The sequence below is a fragment of the Cloeon dipterum genome, chromosome 3, assembly GCF_949628265.1.
Source record: "Cloeon dipterum chromosome 3, ieCloDipt1.1, whole genome shotgun sequence".
Lineage (NCBI taxonomy): Eukaryota > Metazoa > Arthropoda > Insecta > Ephemeroptera > Baetidae > Cloeon > Cloeon dipterum.
The window spans coordinates 34,578,352-34,594,955 of record NC_088788.1 but is presented as its reverse complement, the minus strand read 5'-3'; the positions used below and the strand labels follow the sequence as shown (position 1 = coordinate 34,594,955).

At 39.8% G+C, this 16,604-nt stretch overlaps 3 protein-coding genes across 21 annotated transcripts; 2 read left to right on the top strand and 1 right to left on the bottom strand.

Moving 5' to 3' along the window:
• Position 1: 1 nt before the first annotated feature.
• On the top strand, positions 2-11,121 carry LOC135941181 (uncharacterized). 17 transcript variants are annotated; one of them, XR_010574953.1, is made up of 12 exons: positions 2-429; positions 475-602; positions 834-948; positions 1,008-1,147; positions 1,727-1,841; positions 3,505-3,619; positions 4,988-5,102; positions 6,668-6,814; positions 8,250-8,366; positions 9,227-9,366; positions 9,586-9,747; positions 9,799-11,121. XR_010574953.1 is itself a non-coding variant. In XM_065486508.1 (4 exons), exons 1-4 carry the CDS (start codon positions 421-423, stop codon positions 5,006-5,008), a joined length of 273 nt encoding a protein of 90 aa, XP_065342580.1. In that variant the 5' UTR covers positions 2-420; the 3' UTR covers positions 5,009-5,583. The 17 variants fall into 17 exon arrangements, 1 of the variants encoding a protein (XP_065342580.1); XR_010574954.1 differs by having other exon boundaries at positions 1,727-3,619; positions 9,799-9,914; positions 9,996-11,121; XR_010574955.1 differs by adding an exon at positions 7,629-7,931 and having other exon boundaries at positions 1,727-3,619.
• A 437-nt stretch (positions 11,122-11,558) lies between these two features.
• On the bottom strand, positions 11,559-13,343 carry LOC135941183 (uncharacterized). Its single transcript, XM_065486509.1, has 5 exons — positions 13,199-13,343; positions 13,026-13,153; positions 12,854-12,968; positions 12,483-12,597; positions 11,559-11,863 (listed from the first exon to the last, which is right to left on the bottom strand). The coding sequence occupies exons 1-4, from the start codon at positions 13,205-13,207 to the stop codon at positions 12,484-12,486; spliced, it is 366 nt and encodes a 121-aa protein (XP_065342581.1). The 5' UTR covers positions 13,208-13,343; the 3' UTR covers positions 11,559-11,863; position 12,483.
• Positions 13,344-13,745: 402 nt separating this feature from the next.
• On the top strand, positions 13,746-15,815 carry LOC135941176 (U6 snRNA phosphodiesterase 1). Of its 3 annotated transcripts, none has more exons than XM_065486501.1 (6): positions 13,746-13,856; positions 13,994-14,227; positions 14,287-14,514; positions 14,570-14,886; positions 15,271-15,436; positions 15,495-15,815. In XM_065486501.1, the coding sequence occupies exons 2-4, from the start codon at positions 14,018-14,020 to the stop codon at positions 14,882-14,884; spliced, it is 753 nt and encodes a 250-aa protein (XP_065342573.1). In that variant the 5' UTR covers positions 13,746-13,856; positions 13,994-14,017; the 3' UTR covers positions 14,885-14,886; positions 15,271-15,436; positions 15,495-15,815. The 3 variants fall into 3 exon arrangements, with proteins under 3 accessions (XP_065342573.1, XP_065342572.1, XP_065342574.1); XM_065486500.1 differs by having other exon boundaries at positions 14,967-15,436; XM_065486502.1 differs by lacking the exon at positions 13,746-13,856 and adding an exon at positions 13,878-13,900 and having other exon boundaries at positions 14,038-14,227; positions 14,967-15,436.
• The last annotated feature ends 789 nt before the right edge of the window (positions 15,816-16,604 follow it).

The window sequence follows — 16,604 nt, the reverse complement described above, 5'->3', positions numbered from 1 at the left end:
TATAGATATATATACAACAAAGTTGTATATACAACAATGAATAACCTATATATACAACAATGTTGTATACCTACAACAACGGTATATCCTATATATACAACAATGTTGTATACCTACAACAACGGTATATCCTATATATACAACAATTGTTGTATACCTACAACAACGGTATATCCTATATATACAACAATTGTTGTATACCTACAACAACGGTATGTCCTATACCTACAACAATAGCAATCTGGCAACATCGCAGAATGGGCGGCAACGACAAGCACTGAAAAGCCCGTGGACGACACCGACTGCCGGCGCCGGCTCACGGTCGTCGCCGCCATCTTGCCAAGCGGAGAGCGGAGCGCGGACCGGAGCGGAACTGTGAAAATTCCGGAAAACGAAGCCACGAGCACCAGAAAACAGGAAATGCTAGTGGTAAGCGAACAAAGAAAGCGGTCGCCAACTTTGCAAATCACACAGGAAGATTCGCCGTATTGTTCACAGGGACAAACGACCTGGGGACGACCCTGCGCGTCCAAGTCTGGACGGTGCCGATTCCCGCGTGGCATGGACACGACCCGAGGAAGGAAGGATTTGGCCTTGTTGAGGTGAGTTTTAGCAGTGAAATTAGCACTGTGGGCTAATAATAAACCTGCCTTGTCTAGGTTGAGCAGCAGGCCCAGCAAATGTCGTCCGCAGTGGCGTTCAAATGCAAAACATGACACCTGGACGGTGCAGATTTTTGTGCGGTCGAGGAAGGAAGGGTTAGGCCTTGTTGAGGTGAGTATTTTAGCAGTGAAATTAGCACTGTGGGCTAATAATAAACCTGCCTTGTCTAGGTTGAGCAGCAGGCCCAGCAAATGTCGTCCGCAGTGGCGTTCAAATGCAAAACAGGACACCTGGACGGTGCAGATTTTTGTGCGGTCGAGGAAGGAAGGATTTGGCCTTGTTGAGGTGAGTATTTTAGCAGTGAAATTAGCACTGTGGGCTAATAATAAACCTGCCTTGTCTAGGTTGAGCAGCAGGCCCAGCAAATGTCGTCCGCAGTGGCGACGAAATGCAAAACAGGACACCTGGATGGTGCCGATTTTTGTTCGGTCGAGGAAGGAAGATTTTTGTGCGGTCGAGGAAGGAAGGGTTAGGCCTTGTTGAGGTGAGTATTTTAGCAGTGAAATTAGCACTGTGGGCTAATAATAAACCTGCCTTGTCTAGGTTGAGCAGCAGGCCCAGCAAATGTCGTCCGCAGTGGCGTTCAAATGCAAAACATGACACCTGGACGGTGCAGATTTTTGTGCGGTCGAGGAAGGAAGGGTTAGGCCTTGTTGAGGTGAGTATTTTAGCAGTGAAATTAGCACTGTGGGCTAATAATAAACCTGCCTTGTCTAGGTTGAGCAGCAGGCCCAGCAAATGTCGTCCGCAGTGGCGTTCAAATGCAAAACATGACACCTGGACGGTGCAGATTTTTGTGCGGTCGAGGAAGGAAGGGTTAGGCCTTGTTGAGGTGAGTATTTTAGCAGTGAAATTAGCACTGTGGGCTAATAATAAACCTGCCTTGTCTAGGTTGAGCAGCAGGCCCAGCAAATGTCGTCCGCAGTGGCGTTCAAATGCAAAACAGGACACCTGGATGGTGCCGATTTTTGTTCAGTCGAGGAAGGAAGGGTTAGGCCTTGTTGAGGTGAGATTTAGCAGTGAAATTAGCACTGTAGGCTAATAATAAACCTGCCTTGTCTAGGTTGAGCAGCAGGCCCAGCAAATGTCGTCCGCAGTGGCGACGAAATGCAAAACAGGTCACCTGGACGGTGCCGATTTTTGTTCGGTCGAGGAAGGAAGGGTTAGGTCTTGTTGAGGTGAGTTTTAACAGTGAAATTAGCACTGGGCTGATTTGGATCTGTATTTTGGGCCATTATTTCTCGATTTTCTTTGGTGGAACTTGATTTTCTATTCATAATAATCATACATAAACAGATTGCATATAATATGTATGGCGGAGACACAATTCTGGGCCAGTCCACACTTCTGGGCCACTTCCATAAGAAAAGCATTGATTTTATGGATTTTATTGTTGTGACCCACGTGATTTTAAATTGAACCAATTGGTTCAAAGTTTTTTGGTTCAAAGGGGGACAAAAATTGAACCAAATCCTTAATGCAATGATTTCAAATAAAGAACCAATTGGTTTAATGAATAAATTTTCAAAATTTTAAATATATTTTAAATTTAGATGCAATTTGCACTTTTCGCACCTAAGGATGAATAGACTGATTAAGTCTTGTAATTTAATTGGCTGAAAACACATAACTTAATTAGTTCTTACCTGGATTCGAACCTTGTGATTTATGAGCACATCCTCTACCCTCTGCACCACTCGCGTAACGGTATATGTTTTAAAAATTTGACGTATATATATCAAATAGGAAAAAACCGTGGAAGATGCGCCTGCTTTTAGTGACTAATCAGCCATTATGTGAGAAAACGTCCTGATTTAACTTATATTCTACTCTCATTGGGCCAGTTGCAACATTAAATATACCTACAAAAACTTATTAATAAAGATTTCCGGGGTTATGTACCAATAAAATTTTCAAATTTTTATAAAAGGTTTGTTTTTTGGCATTTGGTTATTTGCAAGAAATTAAAAAATGATTGCACACACCATTTGATGTTGGCAAATAATGAGTTAATAAACTGAAAAAAATTTAGAAATTTTTAATTTTGTGGTACTGAAACATATGAAGTTTTTGGTTCTCTGAATGAAAACAGCAATGTAGCAAAATTATACATTCCACCCCATCAATACTTAAAATGTTATTCTATATTGAAACCTAAAAAATATGAACCAAATTCCCTGTTTTCTTGTGCATAGTGATTGTTTAATTAATGAAAGGAGTTAAAATTTAATCGGATCATAACATAATTTTTAAGATGTTCATATGGAAAAAATCCAAAGTTTTTATTCGTTTTTTCCTAAATATTAACCAAAATATTTACATTATTCTGAGTCAAAAATACATACGAATGCTTGAAGTTTTGATTCTTTGTTGCAAATTATTGAACCAATAGATACTCTTAAACAAACTTTGCTTCTATTTTTTAGAAATAAAGAACCAAAACTCTGTTACAGACATGATTTGATTCTTTATTTTAAAAAATTGAACCAAAACTTCTGTATGTTGCTTCATTAAAACAAAAAATTGAACCAACTTGGTTCATTGATTTGATTTTGAACCAAAATTGGTTCTATTAATAGGATAATTGCATCAATTGGTTCAAAAAAGTGCAATCTTTGAACCAAATGACCAAAATTGAACCAATTGGTTCAATTTAAAATCACGTGGGGACCCATCAACAATGAAAACAATGCTATTTAAATGGAAGTGGCCCAGAAGTGTGGAATGGCCCAGAATTGTGTCTCCGCCATATGTAAAATATTATCAAAATGCAAACAGAGAATGTATACATGCAAATATATGTACCATAACTTTTAGCGCATTAAAACCTGCCTTGTCTAGGTTGAGCAGCAGGCCCAGCAAATGTCGTCCGCAGTGGCGTTCAAATGCAAAACAGGACACCTGGACGGTGCCGATTTTTGTGCGGTCGAGGAAGGAAGGGTTAGGCCTTGTTGAGGTGAGTTTTAGCAGTGAAATTAGCAATTCATTTATTAAGGAAATTTATATATAAGGTCAAATTCAAGTACATTAGAATTTTGGTAATATATCACGCAAGACGTGGGAAAGGAGTGTTTGATAGGAGTCTTGTGTACTTACTTGTTGATGTTACGAACACACAAAAGATGAGGAGATAGTTTGTTTGGAGAAATTTTCGGCACTGCATGTGTGAGTGCCTTCGTCAGCTCGCGTAGGTAGAATGAGATGAGAGCGGTGATGATGTAGGAGTACACACGTTATGGTCAGGGTTTGTGGAGGGGGGAAGGGTAGTTGGTGGAGGTGGTTGTGTGATATATTGCTTGATCTTAAAATTTCTATTTTTTTACTTTTTATTTACATGGTTAAGTCTTGCTCTGAATTTATTTAAATGTATCTATTTATGCCAGGGACGGTTTGAGATTGGAAATCGTAAATAAAGGCCTGTTCTAATCTACGTAGGTCGCCGGGGGTTGATTTTTTTGGGAGTGATCTAATTATTTTTACTGTGAAACATTTTTCTAATTCTCTTTTATTGTGAGAGAGCGCATGTTCAGCTACCGGAACATCTGCTTCACGCCGTACCGTTTGTCTGTGGCCATTCATTCGTGATCTCAGGGTATTTATTGTTTTGCCAATATAATGGGCGTCGCAAAATTTGCATTGAAGGAAGCAAACTAATTTTTCAGTTGTGCAGGTGTTATGGCCTGAAATAAGGTAATTTTTGCCTGTGTTTGGGGCTGTCACAGACTTTGCTGGTTTGTGGATTTGGCATGTTTTACACGGCGGGCCTCTTGTGGCTTGGGTTTTGAATTGTTTGCAAGGGTATGAGCCTTGTGGGCCTTTTGGTGGCGCCGGGTTTAGATTTTCCGTTGTGGGTTTTTTGCAATAATGTTTGCTAAATTGGCGCTCCTTGAGAATGCGAGAGTCGCTGGCTCTTTAAAGATATCTTTTGTGACTTTTGACGAAGTAAGGATGTTGGAGGCTAAATTTATTACTTTGCGCATTTTTTGTAAGCTGGGTTGATAAGGGAGTACTAGCGGAGGTATGGTATTTTCCCTATTATTTTTAGATTTTTTGTGATATATCGTTCTTTTAATTTGCTTTTTAATTAATGACTCGTCATAACCTTGTTTTTTGAAAGCATCTGAGATCCTTGTTTTATATTTTTCAAATCCTTCTTCTGTCGTGCATATTCTTTTTCCTTCCTTTACCAAAATTCTAATGTATTTGAATTTGACCTTATATATCAATTTCCTTAATATATGAATTTATATTTCCAAAATGGATAATATTTTCATGAAAAATATTGCAATAAGCACTGGGCTAATAATAAACCTGCCTTGTCTAGGTTGAGCAGCAGGCCAGGTGAATGCCGTCCGCAGTGGCGATTAAGATTCAGTGCAAGTAACCATGGATATGGAGGGAGCTGTCATAATCTCCTTGGACTTGATTGGATATCCATGGTAATTAAAATTTCAGAGTTGCATTGACAGCAGCAATTAAAAGTATTGGTATATGGAAGCATTTATAATGCAATTTAATTAACATTGTTTCCATTAATAAATATTGAGGATTTTTTAAAACATTTCCGTAATATGCGATATTAATGGAAGTGAATATAATTTCTATCAATAATATGCGACTGAATGGCAATGAGAGTGTGACCTTCAAAGACACAAGAGTAACTGGTAGAACTGCGATGTTAAGAATTTGCATTTAATCATCATAGTCAAAAATTAATTCACATTTTATTTGGAAAAGGATTTTGTTTAAAATAAATTGTAGATCTGCTTGTTTTATGAATGAAAACTAATGTTCGCGGCGAGTATCTACCAGTATTTTTAAATTTTTAAGAATTAAACGCTGAGTGTTAATGAATGGAAATTTTATTAAATTTTGCTTTTATTGACAAGTATTTGTAATAAATAATTGTTTACAATCAAATGTGAACCTATTGAACTGACACACATGAACAGAAATTCATATTGTTTTACATGTTCACAACTTGCTCTCTAATGTCAATCATTTACTTGCGAATCTTCACAAGTTGAACTAGCACTGTCTGAGTCATTTAGGCCAAACTCTTTGATTGGCGTCTGCCTGATAGTGACTGTTGCACTCAAATTTTTGTCACCACATAGACCACATTTCCAGTTGGCAATTTCCTTGAATGATAAATTCAGGTCACCCTCAATTTCTGCTCTAGGGTGTCCAATACACCTTGGATGTAGCCAATTTTCACAAACAGGACACTGCATTGTGCGTTTGTCAAACGATTGGGGCATTTTGCAAATGCAGTAGAGGGGGACAGTAATGACTTCTCGGACAGAAGTTGTGTTCTTGGGACCAGGCTTTGCCTTCGAAGGGAAAGCAATCAGTTTGTCAGTCACAAGTAAATAGGCCAAATGGCGCTTCATCAAATTTGTTACAAAATGCTTGTTGGGATCAACATGGCCATACATAGCAATCTCTGTTGCATTTGCAATAGCAAACAGTCCACAATTGTTAGCATCCTTCTTTTGATATTGACAGACCATCTTGTTAATTTTCAACTCATTTAAGTCACAATCTTTGGCGATATGAGCAAACTGAATTTCTGTAGAATCTGCAATTGGCCTATTTCGCTTTGAATCGTAGTAGAAAAATTCCTTTCCATCAAACCTAACGGTAATCCAATGCGCAAGGGTGTGCAAAATCTGCACGTATTCTTTTTTAAGACAAGCTTGGTAACAGTCTACTTGCAATTGCACCAGTGCAGGTGACTGAAGTCCTTGATATTTTTCTTCTTTGTCCAGCTTCTCAATAAACATGGCCACAAAGTCATCAGGCACCTCAATGTTGTTGTCGAAAAATTCTTCAATCAGTTTCACACTAAAAGATGTTTTTTCCATGAGTAGCTCCTTCAGTTTTTCTATAATATTAAGAAATTTTGCAAATTTCATTAACGTAACTCATTTGATCATTATATATGCTTCATAATATAATTGCAAATTGTAATTTTTTTACAATATACCATCATCATTTCCAGCTGGATTCTTGCTCTGCGCGTGCTTCTTCAGCTTGTCCCGGTGCTCGTTACTTGTCCCTTTTGGTCGACCACGGACCTTTGGTTTTAGTGGAAAACCAATCTTCTGCTGAGAAGTGATGTTTCTCAAAAACTCTGATGCTGGAAGAAGTGAGTTATAATTAGTATGCTCATAATTTATTAATCATGATTTTTGTACCTGAAGTAATTCTGATTGTATCAAATCCAGGCTCAGTTGCAATATCTCTGCTCTTACTTGCCTCATTTCTGCCTGCATTGTTCTCTGAAATCGAATACATTGTTTTGGTGAAAAATTTACATTTGTCTTACACACATACCACCTTCTGATTGCTTGCTGTCCAAGCCAGAATTGATTCCAGTGCTGAGAGCTGAAATCTCAGCCTGGCTTATCTGTTGTAAACCATACTCGCTGATTTCATCTGAACGCAGAAAAAAGAAAAATTAATAATTTCATACTTTACAATCATCTCAGTACCACTCAGTTTGCTCTGCTCCTGCCTCTCTCTCTGAGAAAGAGCAATGTCTTCTATTTGTGAAATTTGTCTCAGCGCCTCGTCATCGAGAGCTACGGGAGATAGTTTTTATCAACATTATACAAGATATTGTTGCTGTAAACTAAAAATACCATCATCCTGTTCAACAGCATCAACCTCTGCTTTCTCACTTTTGGTAACGCTTGTTGTTGCATTTATCATTTCATCAGATTCATCTTGTAACATTGATTGTTAGTGGATAAAATACTCTTAGGGAACGGAGTTTTTACCTATTGTAAGATCAATTTCTATCACTTTTTTAGGCGTGCTGCTAATTAGTGGTGGTCCAGCTTTGGCCTCTTTCACATCATCGCTCTTCTCATAAACCTCGACTTCCCCAGAGCTATCTTTCTCATTCTCTAAATCCTTGCCAGCGTCTTGACCCCTAGAGCCAAATTCCTCAATTGCAGATTCTTCTTCATGAGCCACTGCAATTTCCACCGAGCCATCTTTATCCTCCTCGAAATCCTTGCCTGCCTCTTGCCCAGCAGATTCAACTTCTGACACTTCAACCAGCGCCAATCCGTCTTCCGCAGAGCCAATTTCCCGACCCTGTGACTCCTCAGCTTGCACAGAATAGTTTGCCTGTGCCTCAACATTATTTCCATCATCTTCGCAAGAGACAGAGCAGACTTCTTCAACGTCAAAAACTCCTACGTCTTCCACTGGACGCAACACATTCGCATTTCTGCCAGCTATAAATGTGAATTAATGTAAATTTCTAGTACAAATCATATTATTATGTAAAATTACAATTTTTTCCAGCTACAAAGAAAGCTCCTTCAGTGTCAATTAATTGCTTAATCTGCTGCAGGTTCAATAGACTATCGTCAAATTGCTTTGTGCCAAGGTGTGATGCAGAATCAGCAATTTGCTTGCAGATGGCCAGAGCTCTGTTGTATTTTTGTTCTCGGCTCTGTGCTTTGGTAGCCCTTCTCGGAATTTGCACTAGCTGACTCTGAAATACATTTTAATTAAAAATACTAAACCAAAGTTCAATATTGTACCACATACCTCATCATTTGTTTCAGAAGGAGGCAGCTGCTGCTCACAAGTTTGGTATTGAATGGTCCAGCGCATTGGGATTTCCACAGCATCGATCATGGGAAGCCCAATTTCCTTCCTCAGAGCCATGATGTGGTAGCAAGGTAATTTAATGCCCTTATAGAAAGGGCATTGACAGTTTAGCTCTGTAGTTTTGTAAGTAGTGAAGTATTCCCTCTTGCACAAAGGCACATATTTTTCTTGCTTTTCGAGCAGAGTGATGCAGTACTCGGTATAATCTTTGAGAGCTTTTCGTGCCTCCGAGACCTCTGCTCCCTGTTGTGGCCTGTATGTGCTAACCTTTGTTGTGTAGCAGTGCTTCTTGTATTCAAGGCTTACGGTTTTGTCATATTGGAGCATGATGAGCTTTTTGATAGTAAACACTAGGGATCCATTCCGTTTAAGAACCATGGATAAGGCTTTATTGTGCGATTCACAATGATTTGTCGTCCGGATTCCGAAGTTCTCTGACATGGACCTGCCAAAAGCAGTCCACATTTCTTTGCAACTGTGCCAATTCTTGTCATAGTAGGCCCTGAACTTCTGCTTGCTATCCGGAATCAGTTGGCACAGTTTGTTGTAGAGTTCCATGTATACAGCTTCTGTTCGTGCTTCGAACATTAGTTTCTCGACAATGGCCTGAATTTCTTCTTTGACTTCTGGTGGTGCTGCTGTTCTAGCTTCATTTCGCAAGTGCTTGCTGCTATGGAACAGACAGTAGTCAACTTGAGCATGTGGGAAAACAGCTTGAATGGCTGCGAATTCTGACATGTCCTTATCGATAAAGACAGTCTTAAGCTCCCCAGTGTAATTCTTGTGTGCTTCTTGCAGTGCTTGCAGGGCAGATGTCACTGTTGAAGCCCTCTCGTCAGCCAAAACACTATAACCAACCACTCTCCCTGCTCTATTTCCATCGACCACCATGAAGCATGTGATTGGTAACCGATATGCATTTTTGTTGTAGGTTGAATCAAACAGGAGCAGCTCTGGAAATTTTGCGTAATTCTTCTTCATCTCTGAGGTTGCGATGAAAAGACATGAGAAGTTGCCCTCCGGACCAGTGATGATTGTGTATGATCCTAATTACAAACATAATATGCAATGGTAAGCTCAATTTAGCTGACATTTTCATAAACACTGGATACCTTCAGAGTCCTTTTCAAACAAATCCCTCATAGTTTCTGCTGCAAGCATCAATTCCCTCTCATGTGGCTCAAAATTTGCATATTTTTCGGTTTCTTCCCTCTTCTTCCTTTGTCTGTGATAAAAAGATGAATATAAACCTGTTTCAAGTAAATTCTAAATTTGTTTATTTTTTTTCAGGCAATCTATTGGCATGATATGGTTCAGGACTTGGGGTCTAAAGGATTGAGAAAGCCTGGTGTCAGATAAGTGAAACATAACAAGTTGATAAATGTGTACTTTGTGAGCTCCTATTTTTTCAGATTCCGGATGGTGGATCTCCATTGGCAAAAAAATAAGCTGGTATGCGAATGTCATAAATAATATTCAAACCCTCTGAAACGAGAACTAAAGGTGCATGGAGACAAGATAATACCTAATGAAATCAAAATGTGCTGTCATCGAGAGTTCACTACTTGAGAGACTCGATTTTAATCATATAACCATCTTTAGAATATTTACATGTGAAAGTATACCATTTTATAATCAATAGAAAATTTTGTAGCCAGATTTTTATGTGTTATATTGATATATTACTTCTCATTGTCCAGATCCTTGGGTAGGACTGCTTTCCCCGTCTCCTTCATGATAACCTCTCTTATCTTGGTTGGATTCACTCCAAGGTCGTCAAGCTGCTGCAGACGCTCCTTCTCTGTGTTGTTCAATCTACGCTGCTTAGGGTATTGTGCAAAATCAGCCGGACATGGTTTGTGCACCTTTTCATGTACGTCTGTGGTCACGTGACAGTCGTAGATGTATAGCATTTCATTACGAGTGCCCACCTTGAAATAGGCACCACAGCCAAGTTTGTAGGATCTGAAAAATTATTGTTCCTTATAACAATGTAGCTAATGATATGCAATATTGAAAGAAAAAATTTGGATAATATGTATTGCATACAAAAATCAAAATAATATGTGCTTAGCATTAAGGATATGTGAAGTTTTTGTATTAATGTATTACAAATAATCACAATTTTCAAATTAAGGGCACATTGTAGTGCAAATTATTCTCATGTTTCCAATTGCTCAAAATCCCTCATAACTGAATGCACATGTTGGAAAATATGTAATGTATATTTACTTCTGATTGGGGCGCTGCCCTGTCGAACGACCATCAACGGGATCTCCATAATGGATACATGCATATTTGGCAGATCTAATGACCAATTTGTTCTTCTTTGTCTCCAATTTGGCCCTGGCCGCTGCATCAACCACCTTGTCAGAGATTTTTATGTAGTTGCTGCTTAGGCATGTATACACAATGAAGGTTTCTTGTTCCAATGCCTTAATTGCCTCTGAAAGATCACTAAAACTTTTGAAGGTCTTGCCATTTGTGATTGACAGTGTTTGTGCCATTTTACAAAACCGCTTGAATCACAGATCACATACAGACTAAAGAGCAGGAGCACAAGCAAAGAGTACCCAGAGCTGCAGATCTAATTGAATTTGAGCAGTGTTGAAACATGTTCTGTTTGCCTGCTGTTCCCCCTCTTACACTCTCAAAGTTCCATTCCCTGATTGCAAGTGAAGATGCAATAATAATACTGTGCTGTCACCTCTTTTTGTTTGGAGAATGATGTTTATGTATTTGTAGCCAATCTAGCTGCCGCAGATTCACAAAAAAGTTATTGTAAAAAATTGTATTAATAAAACACTGATTGTGTTTTCCCATCGACACCAGAACATTTATTATGAATTTCATAAACATTGGAGTTCTCTGCTACTTACATGTACAGTCGATTCCATGATGCTAAGATTTACAGTGCAAGCGATATACATCTTGACGTATGAAATCTTAAATACGGGAATGGATATAATCACAACCTCTGGCGGCTTTACCTCCTGAATTTCCTGGCTAAACCAGGACCCCCAGCCAACAAAGGGGTGGTCCGAACCGAGGGATTAATAAAATTAAGTGGGTACAAAATTTTGACTTCCAATCAGGGCCCCCAGCAATGAAAATCCACTTGTGTACTCTACAAACACGTCTGAGAGTCAAGATATCGAAGTGGTCAAAAATGAGTAATAAGTATTTATATTCCATTTCTCGGACTATGGGTAGTTCAAAATGTGTATAAGATCTTGGGTGTGATGAAAAATTCAAAGCAGGAATTCATCAGCGGGAGATAAAATTTATTGATAATGGTTCCAATGCAAGTTATAAAATTTGACTGCCTGTGTAACAATAATGCAAATCATAGTAGGTACCGTTAAATTTAAGAGAATTGAATTACAGGTTTGCTTATGTAACAATAAATTCCAGGTATAGCAAAATATGTAATGCTACACTGAAAAACTTTTAAGAGCTGTCGTAGCTCTTAAAAATACTTGTCACAGGACGAAATCTCGTGCGGTCGTAGCTCTGTTTAAGGCCAATGCTCGCTCTTCAGAACAGCAGCCGCAGCTCGTCCTAAGTGCTGTAACAGCAGGAACAGAATAATTTTTGCAAATTCCAATTTCACTGCTTCTTTCTACACATTCCTCAAATTGATGGTTCAAGTGATTGACAGTCATCCGTGAAAAATGTTTACTCACCACTCATTTTAGCATAAATCTAATGGATCACCCAATCCAAAATCCACCTCTAATTCAACCAACGTCCAGTGCACCCATCATCCATAATATAATAAAAATTTTTACAGTAAACTAGGTACAATTGAATTCACGGTAACTGTAATTTAATTATATTTTCTCCAAAAAACTGACATACCCCCCCTTTACCAATATTTTGGATTGGGAGATCATAAGATTCATGCTAAAATGAATGGCGAATAAACATTTGCAAGGATGACTGTCAATTTGAGGTATGTGTAGAAAGAAGCATTATTAGCCCACAGTGCTAATTTCACTGCTAAAACTCACCTCAACAAGGCCTAACCCTTCCTTCCTCGACCGCACAAAAATCTGCACCGTCCAGGTGTCATGTTTTGCATTTGAACGCCACTGCGGACGACATTTGCTGGGCCTGCTGCTCAACCTAGACAAGGCAGGTTTATTATTAGCCCACAGTGCTAATTTCACTGCTAAAATACTCACCTCAACAAGGCCTAACCCTTCCTTCCTCGACCGCACAAAAATCGGCACCGTCCAGGTGTCCTGTTTTGCATTTGAACGCCACTGCGGACGACATTTGCTGGGCCTGCTGCTCAACCTAGACAAGGCAGGTTTATTATTAGCCCACAGTGCTAATTTCACTGCTAAAATACTCACCTCAACAAGGCCTAACCCTTCCTTCCTCGACCGCACAAAAATCTTCCTTCCTCGACCGAACAAAAATCGGCACCATCCAGGTGTCCTGTTTTGCATTTCGTCGCCACTGCGGACGACATTTGCTGGGCCTGCTGCTCAACCTAGACAAGGCAGGTTTATTATTAGCCCACAGTGCTAATTTCACTGCTAAATCTCACCTCAACAAGGCCTAACCCTTCCTTCCTCGACCGAACAAAAATCGGCACCGTCCAGGTGTCCTGTTTTGCATTTCGTCGCCACTGCGGACGACATTTGCTGGGCCTGCTGCTCAACCTAGACAAGGCAGGTTTATTATTAGCCCACAGTGCTAATTTCACTGCTAAAACTCACCTCAACAAGGCCAAATCCTTCCTTCCTCGGGTCGTGTCCATGCCACGCGGGAATCGGCACCGTCCAGACTTGGACGCGCAGGGTCGTCCCCAGGTCGTTTGTCCCTGTGAACAATACGGCGAATCTTCCTGTGTGATTTGCAAAGTTGGCGACCGCTTTCTTTGTTCGCTTACCACTAGCATTTCCTGTTTTCTGGTGCTCGTGGCTTCGTTTTCCGGAATTTTCACAGTTCCGCTCCGGTCCGCGCTCCGCTCTCCGCTTGGCAAGATGGCGGCGACGACCGTGAGCCGGCGCCGGCAGTCGGTGTCGTCCACGGGCTTTTCATTTTCAGTGCTTGTCGTTGCCGCCCATTCTGCGATGTTGCCAGATTGCTATTGTTGTAGGTATAGGACATACCGTTGTTGTAGGTATACAACAATTGTTGTATATATAGGATATACCGTTGTTGTAGGTATACAACAATTGTTGTATATATAGGATATACCGTTGTTGTAGGTATACAACATTGTTGTATATATAGGATATACCGTTGTTGTAGGTATACAACATTGTTGTATATATAGGTTATTCATTGTTGTAGGTATACAACATTGTTGTATATATAGGATATACATTGTTGTATATACAACTTTGTTGTATATATATCTATTTCCGTTTTGGTTAGAGCAAGTCAATGATGCAAAAGACGAACTCTGATTGGTTCCTCAGCGAGTCAACGCCCTTTTCTCAACATCAACAACGACACATGAGCGCGGAGTGCACGCACTCTGTGGCTCTGTGCATTCTAGCATCGCCTGGCCGATTACTCATCTTGCTGCGAGTTCTGTTAAGGTATGTTTTGGCTGCCCTTATTCAGTGAATGTGGTTATTGTCATGTAAATTCGCATGCATGCGATGATCTTACATAATTAGAAGTACACAAAACACTGTTGAAATATGATTTGACTTCCAATTAATCACGGTTGCAGAAGATGCAGTTTATCATCTAACGTATGTACATATCTACATACAGCAAACCGAAAAAGATGGACCTCCTAAAATGTTACGAGTCGAGCTCAGGATCAGAATCTGAAGATGGGACGCCACTGAAAGTAGAGCCTGTCAAGTTTGTTAAACTTGAAGTTCCGTCAAGCATCATCGCGTTATTTCCTGGCAATGATGAGAATGCTCATCAGGATGATCCATCGATGCATCAAGGCCGGGTATATAAATATTCATTCATTGAAAAACACTGTGAAATTCGTATTTATTTATTTGTTAGGTGAGAAGTTTCGCCCATGAGAGAGGAATGTGGGCAGGATTGGTGAGCATAGAGATTGGACAACCGATCAGCGGGTGGACTCGTTTGCTTGACAGCTTGGAAGGTGTGAATCGATGCACTCCTCCACTTCATGTGAGTCTCAGTCGGCCGCTTCAGTTGAGACACATTTGGATTGCTCCTCTTCTTGCTGACCTTAGAAAGCGTGCGGCGCAACTAAAACAATTTGAGGTAGTAAAAATATATTTAAAATCAATTTCTCTTATTATTTGTTTATGATTTTCAGATTATGTTTGGAGGTGTGGCAGTGTTTGTGAATGACGAGCAAACTAGGACTTTTATCAGTGTGGAGGCTATCGGAGGCGGTTTGGAGGCGGCTTGCTCTCTGGCAGAAGCAGCTGGAGCTGAATATCGGCTCCCACCGTACTACGAAAGTCGGCATTTTCACGTCAGCATTGGCTGGGCTCTCGGGGACCAGGAGACGCGTTTGAAGACCGCCCTGACACAACAGCCCTCTCCACCTCCAGCCTCATTTCCCGTTACCCAACTTCAGCTCAAGACTGGTCATCAGATTCACCAAGTGCCTCTTCAAAGGGTTTAGAGGTGAGATTGCAAAAATTGCAAATAACATAACTGAAATTTACTGATGGCTGAATTTTTTGTATTTTTTTCCGATTACCCAGATGTCAGACTAAAGCCAAACTAAAAGAAAACTAACACAAAGTGCCTGATAGATTATATATAAATAATTTAGTTTTCTACTCTATTTCGTTACAGAATCAGATTTATAAATGGGAGGGTTGTTTTGCAAATTTTGATACTCAGTCCGCTGAACGATGAACAATCGATTAGGTAAAAAGAGTTTTTAATCATATCTAGAAATATTTATTTTAAGTGAATCCAAATCAAAGAAAAATGAATGAGTAGAAAAATAAGAACGGTTTCGCGCTCGCGCGTTTTAAAACGAGACACGCCCCTCCGCTGCAGCTGACGAGCTGGTTCTGACCATCTTTCAAAAACACCGCGACCAACAAAGCCCTTCAAGTGGGCCTTTTCTCCTAAAATGGGCAACTCAAACGTGCGCCCTCGCACCCTGAGCATGGAGAATGACCTATCTGTGGCCGTCGCAGTCCCTGAAGCCACACCACAGGAGGTAAGCAATTTTTTAAGCATTTTTTCAGTAACCGACTGATGTGTTCCCAAACTGACAGGCCATTCCTCCTCCTGTGGCTTCGCCTAAGAGCAGTTTCGACCCTCAGGGTGACCCAGCCGCTCAGTTGGAGGCGGCGTTGTCGCCTCTCAAGCGTCGGCTGTCGCGAGATGCTGAATCAGCGCTGCCGCCGCAGCTGTCTGAGCTCACCAACTGCCTCAAGAGCAACAAAGGAGGACTTAGTTGCCTGCAACCTGCTCAGGCCTTCGTGGAGACGGCCAATGCCCTTCCTGCTGCCACTTAATCACAGAATGAGAAAGATGATTGTATATTTGCTGTGAACTTAGAATTAAGAATAAAATACTTATTATTGATCAAATTAGTTCAATTTTTGTTTTAATTACTAATTTTGCTAATTTAATGACATTTATTTTTGACAATTAACTTCGAACCTTCAGATATTTATTTAAATAAAAAATGAAAAAATATGCAGCTAGCTTCTAAATTTAGCTTAAAGTCGAATTGAGTTATCATTGTTGTAACTTTGTTGGCATGGGTGCTCGAATATAGACAAAAGTACTGGAGGGGTTGCCTTAGCAGTTCAATGGAACACTGTAAATTGTTGGGTCAAAATTAAAAAATTGCTTAATTTATAAGGGCTTAATATTAGCGTTTTTAAAGGGTATTTTCAGAGAATAATACATTTTGCCTGGATTGAGGTAGAGATTAAGAAGGTTGGTGTATAAATATTCTATTTGACTTCAACAAGTTGCCCTTGGTGAACATCCAAGGTCGCAAGGTTAAAAAATATCAAATTGATTTAAAAAAAAAATGGCATTGGGCCCTAATACATAAAATTTTGAAAATCCAAAATGCAGTAAATACACGTTCAAAATCATGTCAAAATTAGGAGGCAGGTTTTTTTTATGAAAATTGAATAGTAAAAATACGAGTTTTTATCGTTTTTATACCCTGAAAATCGCGATTTTTTTATAGCCGGGAGAGATTTCGAGTGGATTATGCCCCAAATTTAACGGAAAATAATTTATTTAGACTTGAAATGATCTCATGGTTGGGGGCTGGAACCCTTACCCTGCCCCTGATCCCTTCGAAGGGTGTAATTTTGTATTAAAATAACTTGCGGTCAGACTGAGCGTTCTTAATGTCGTTT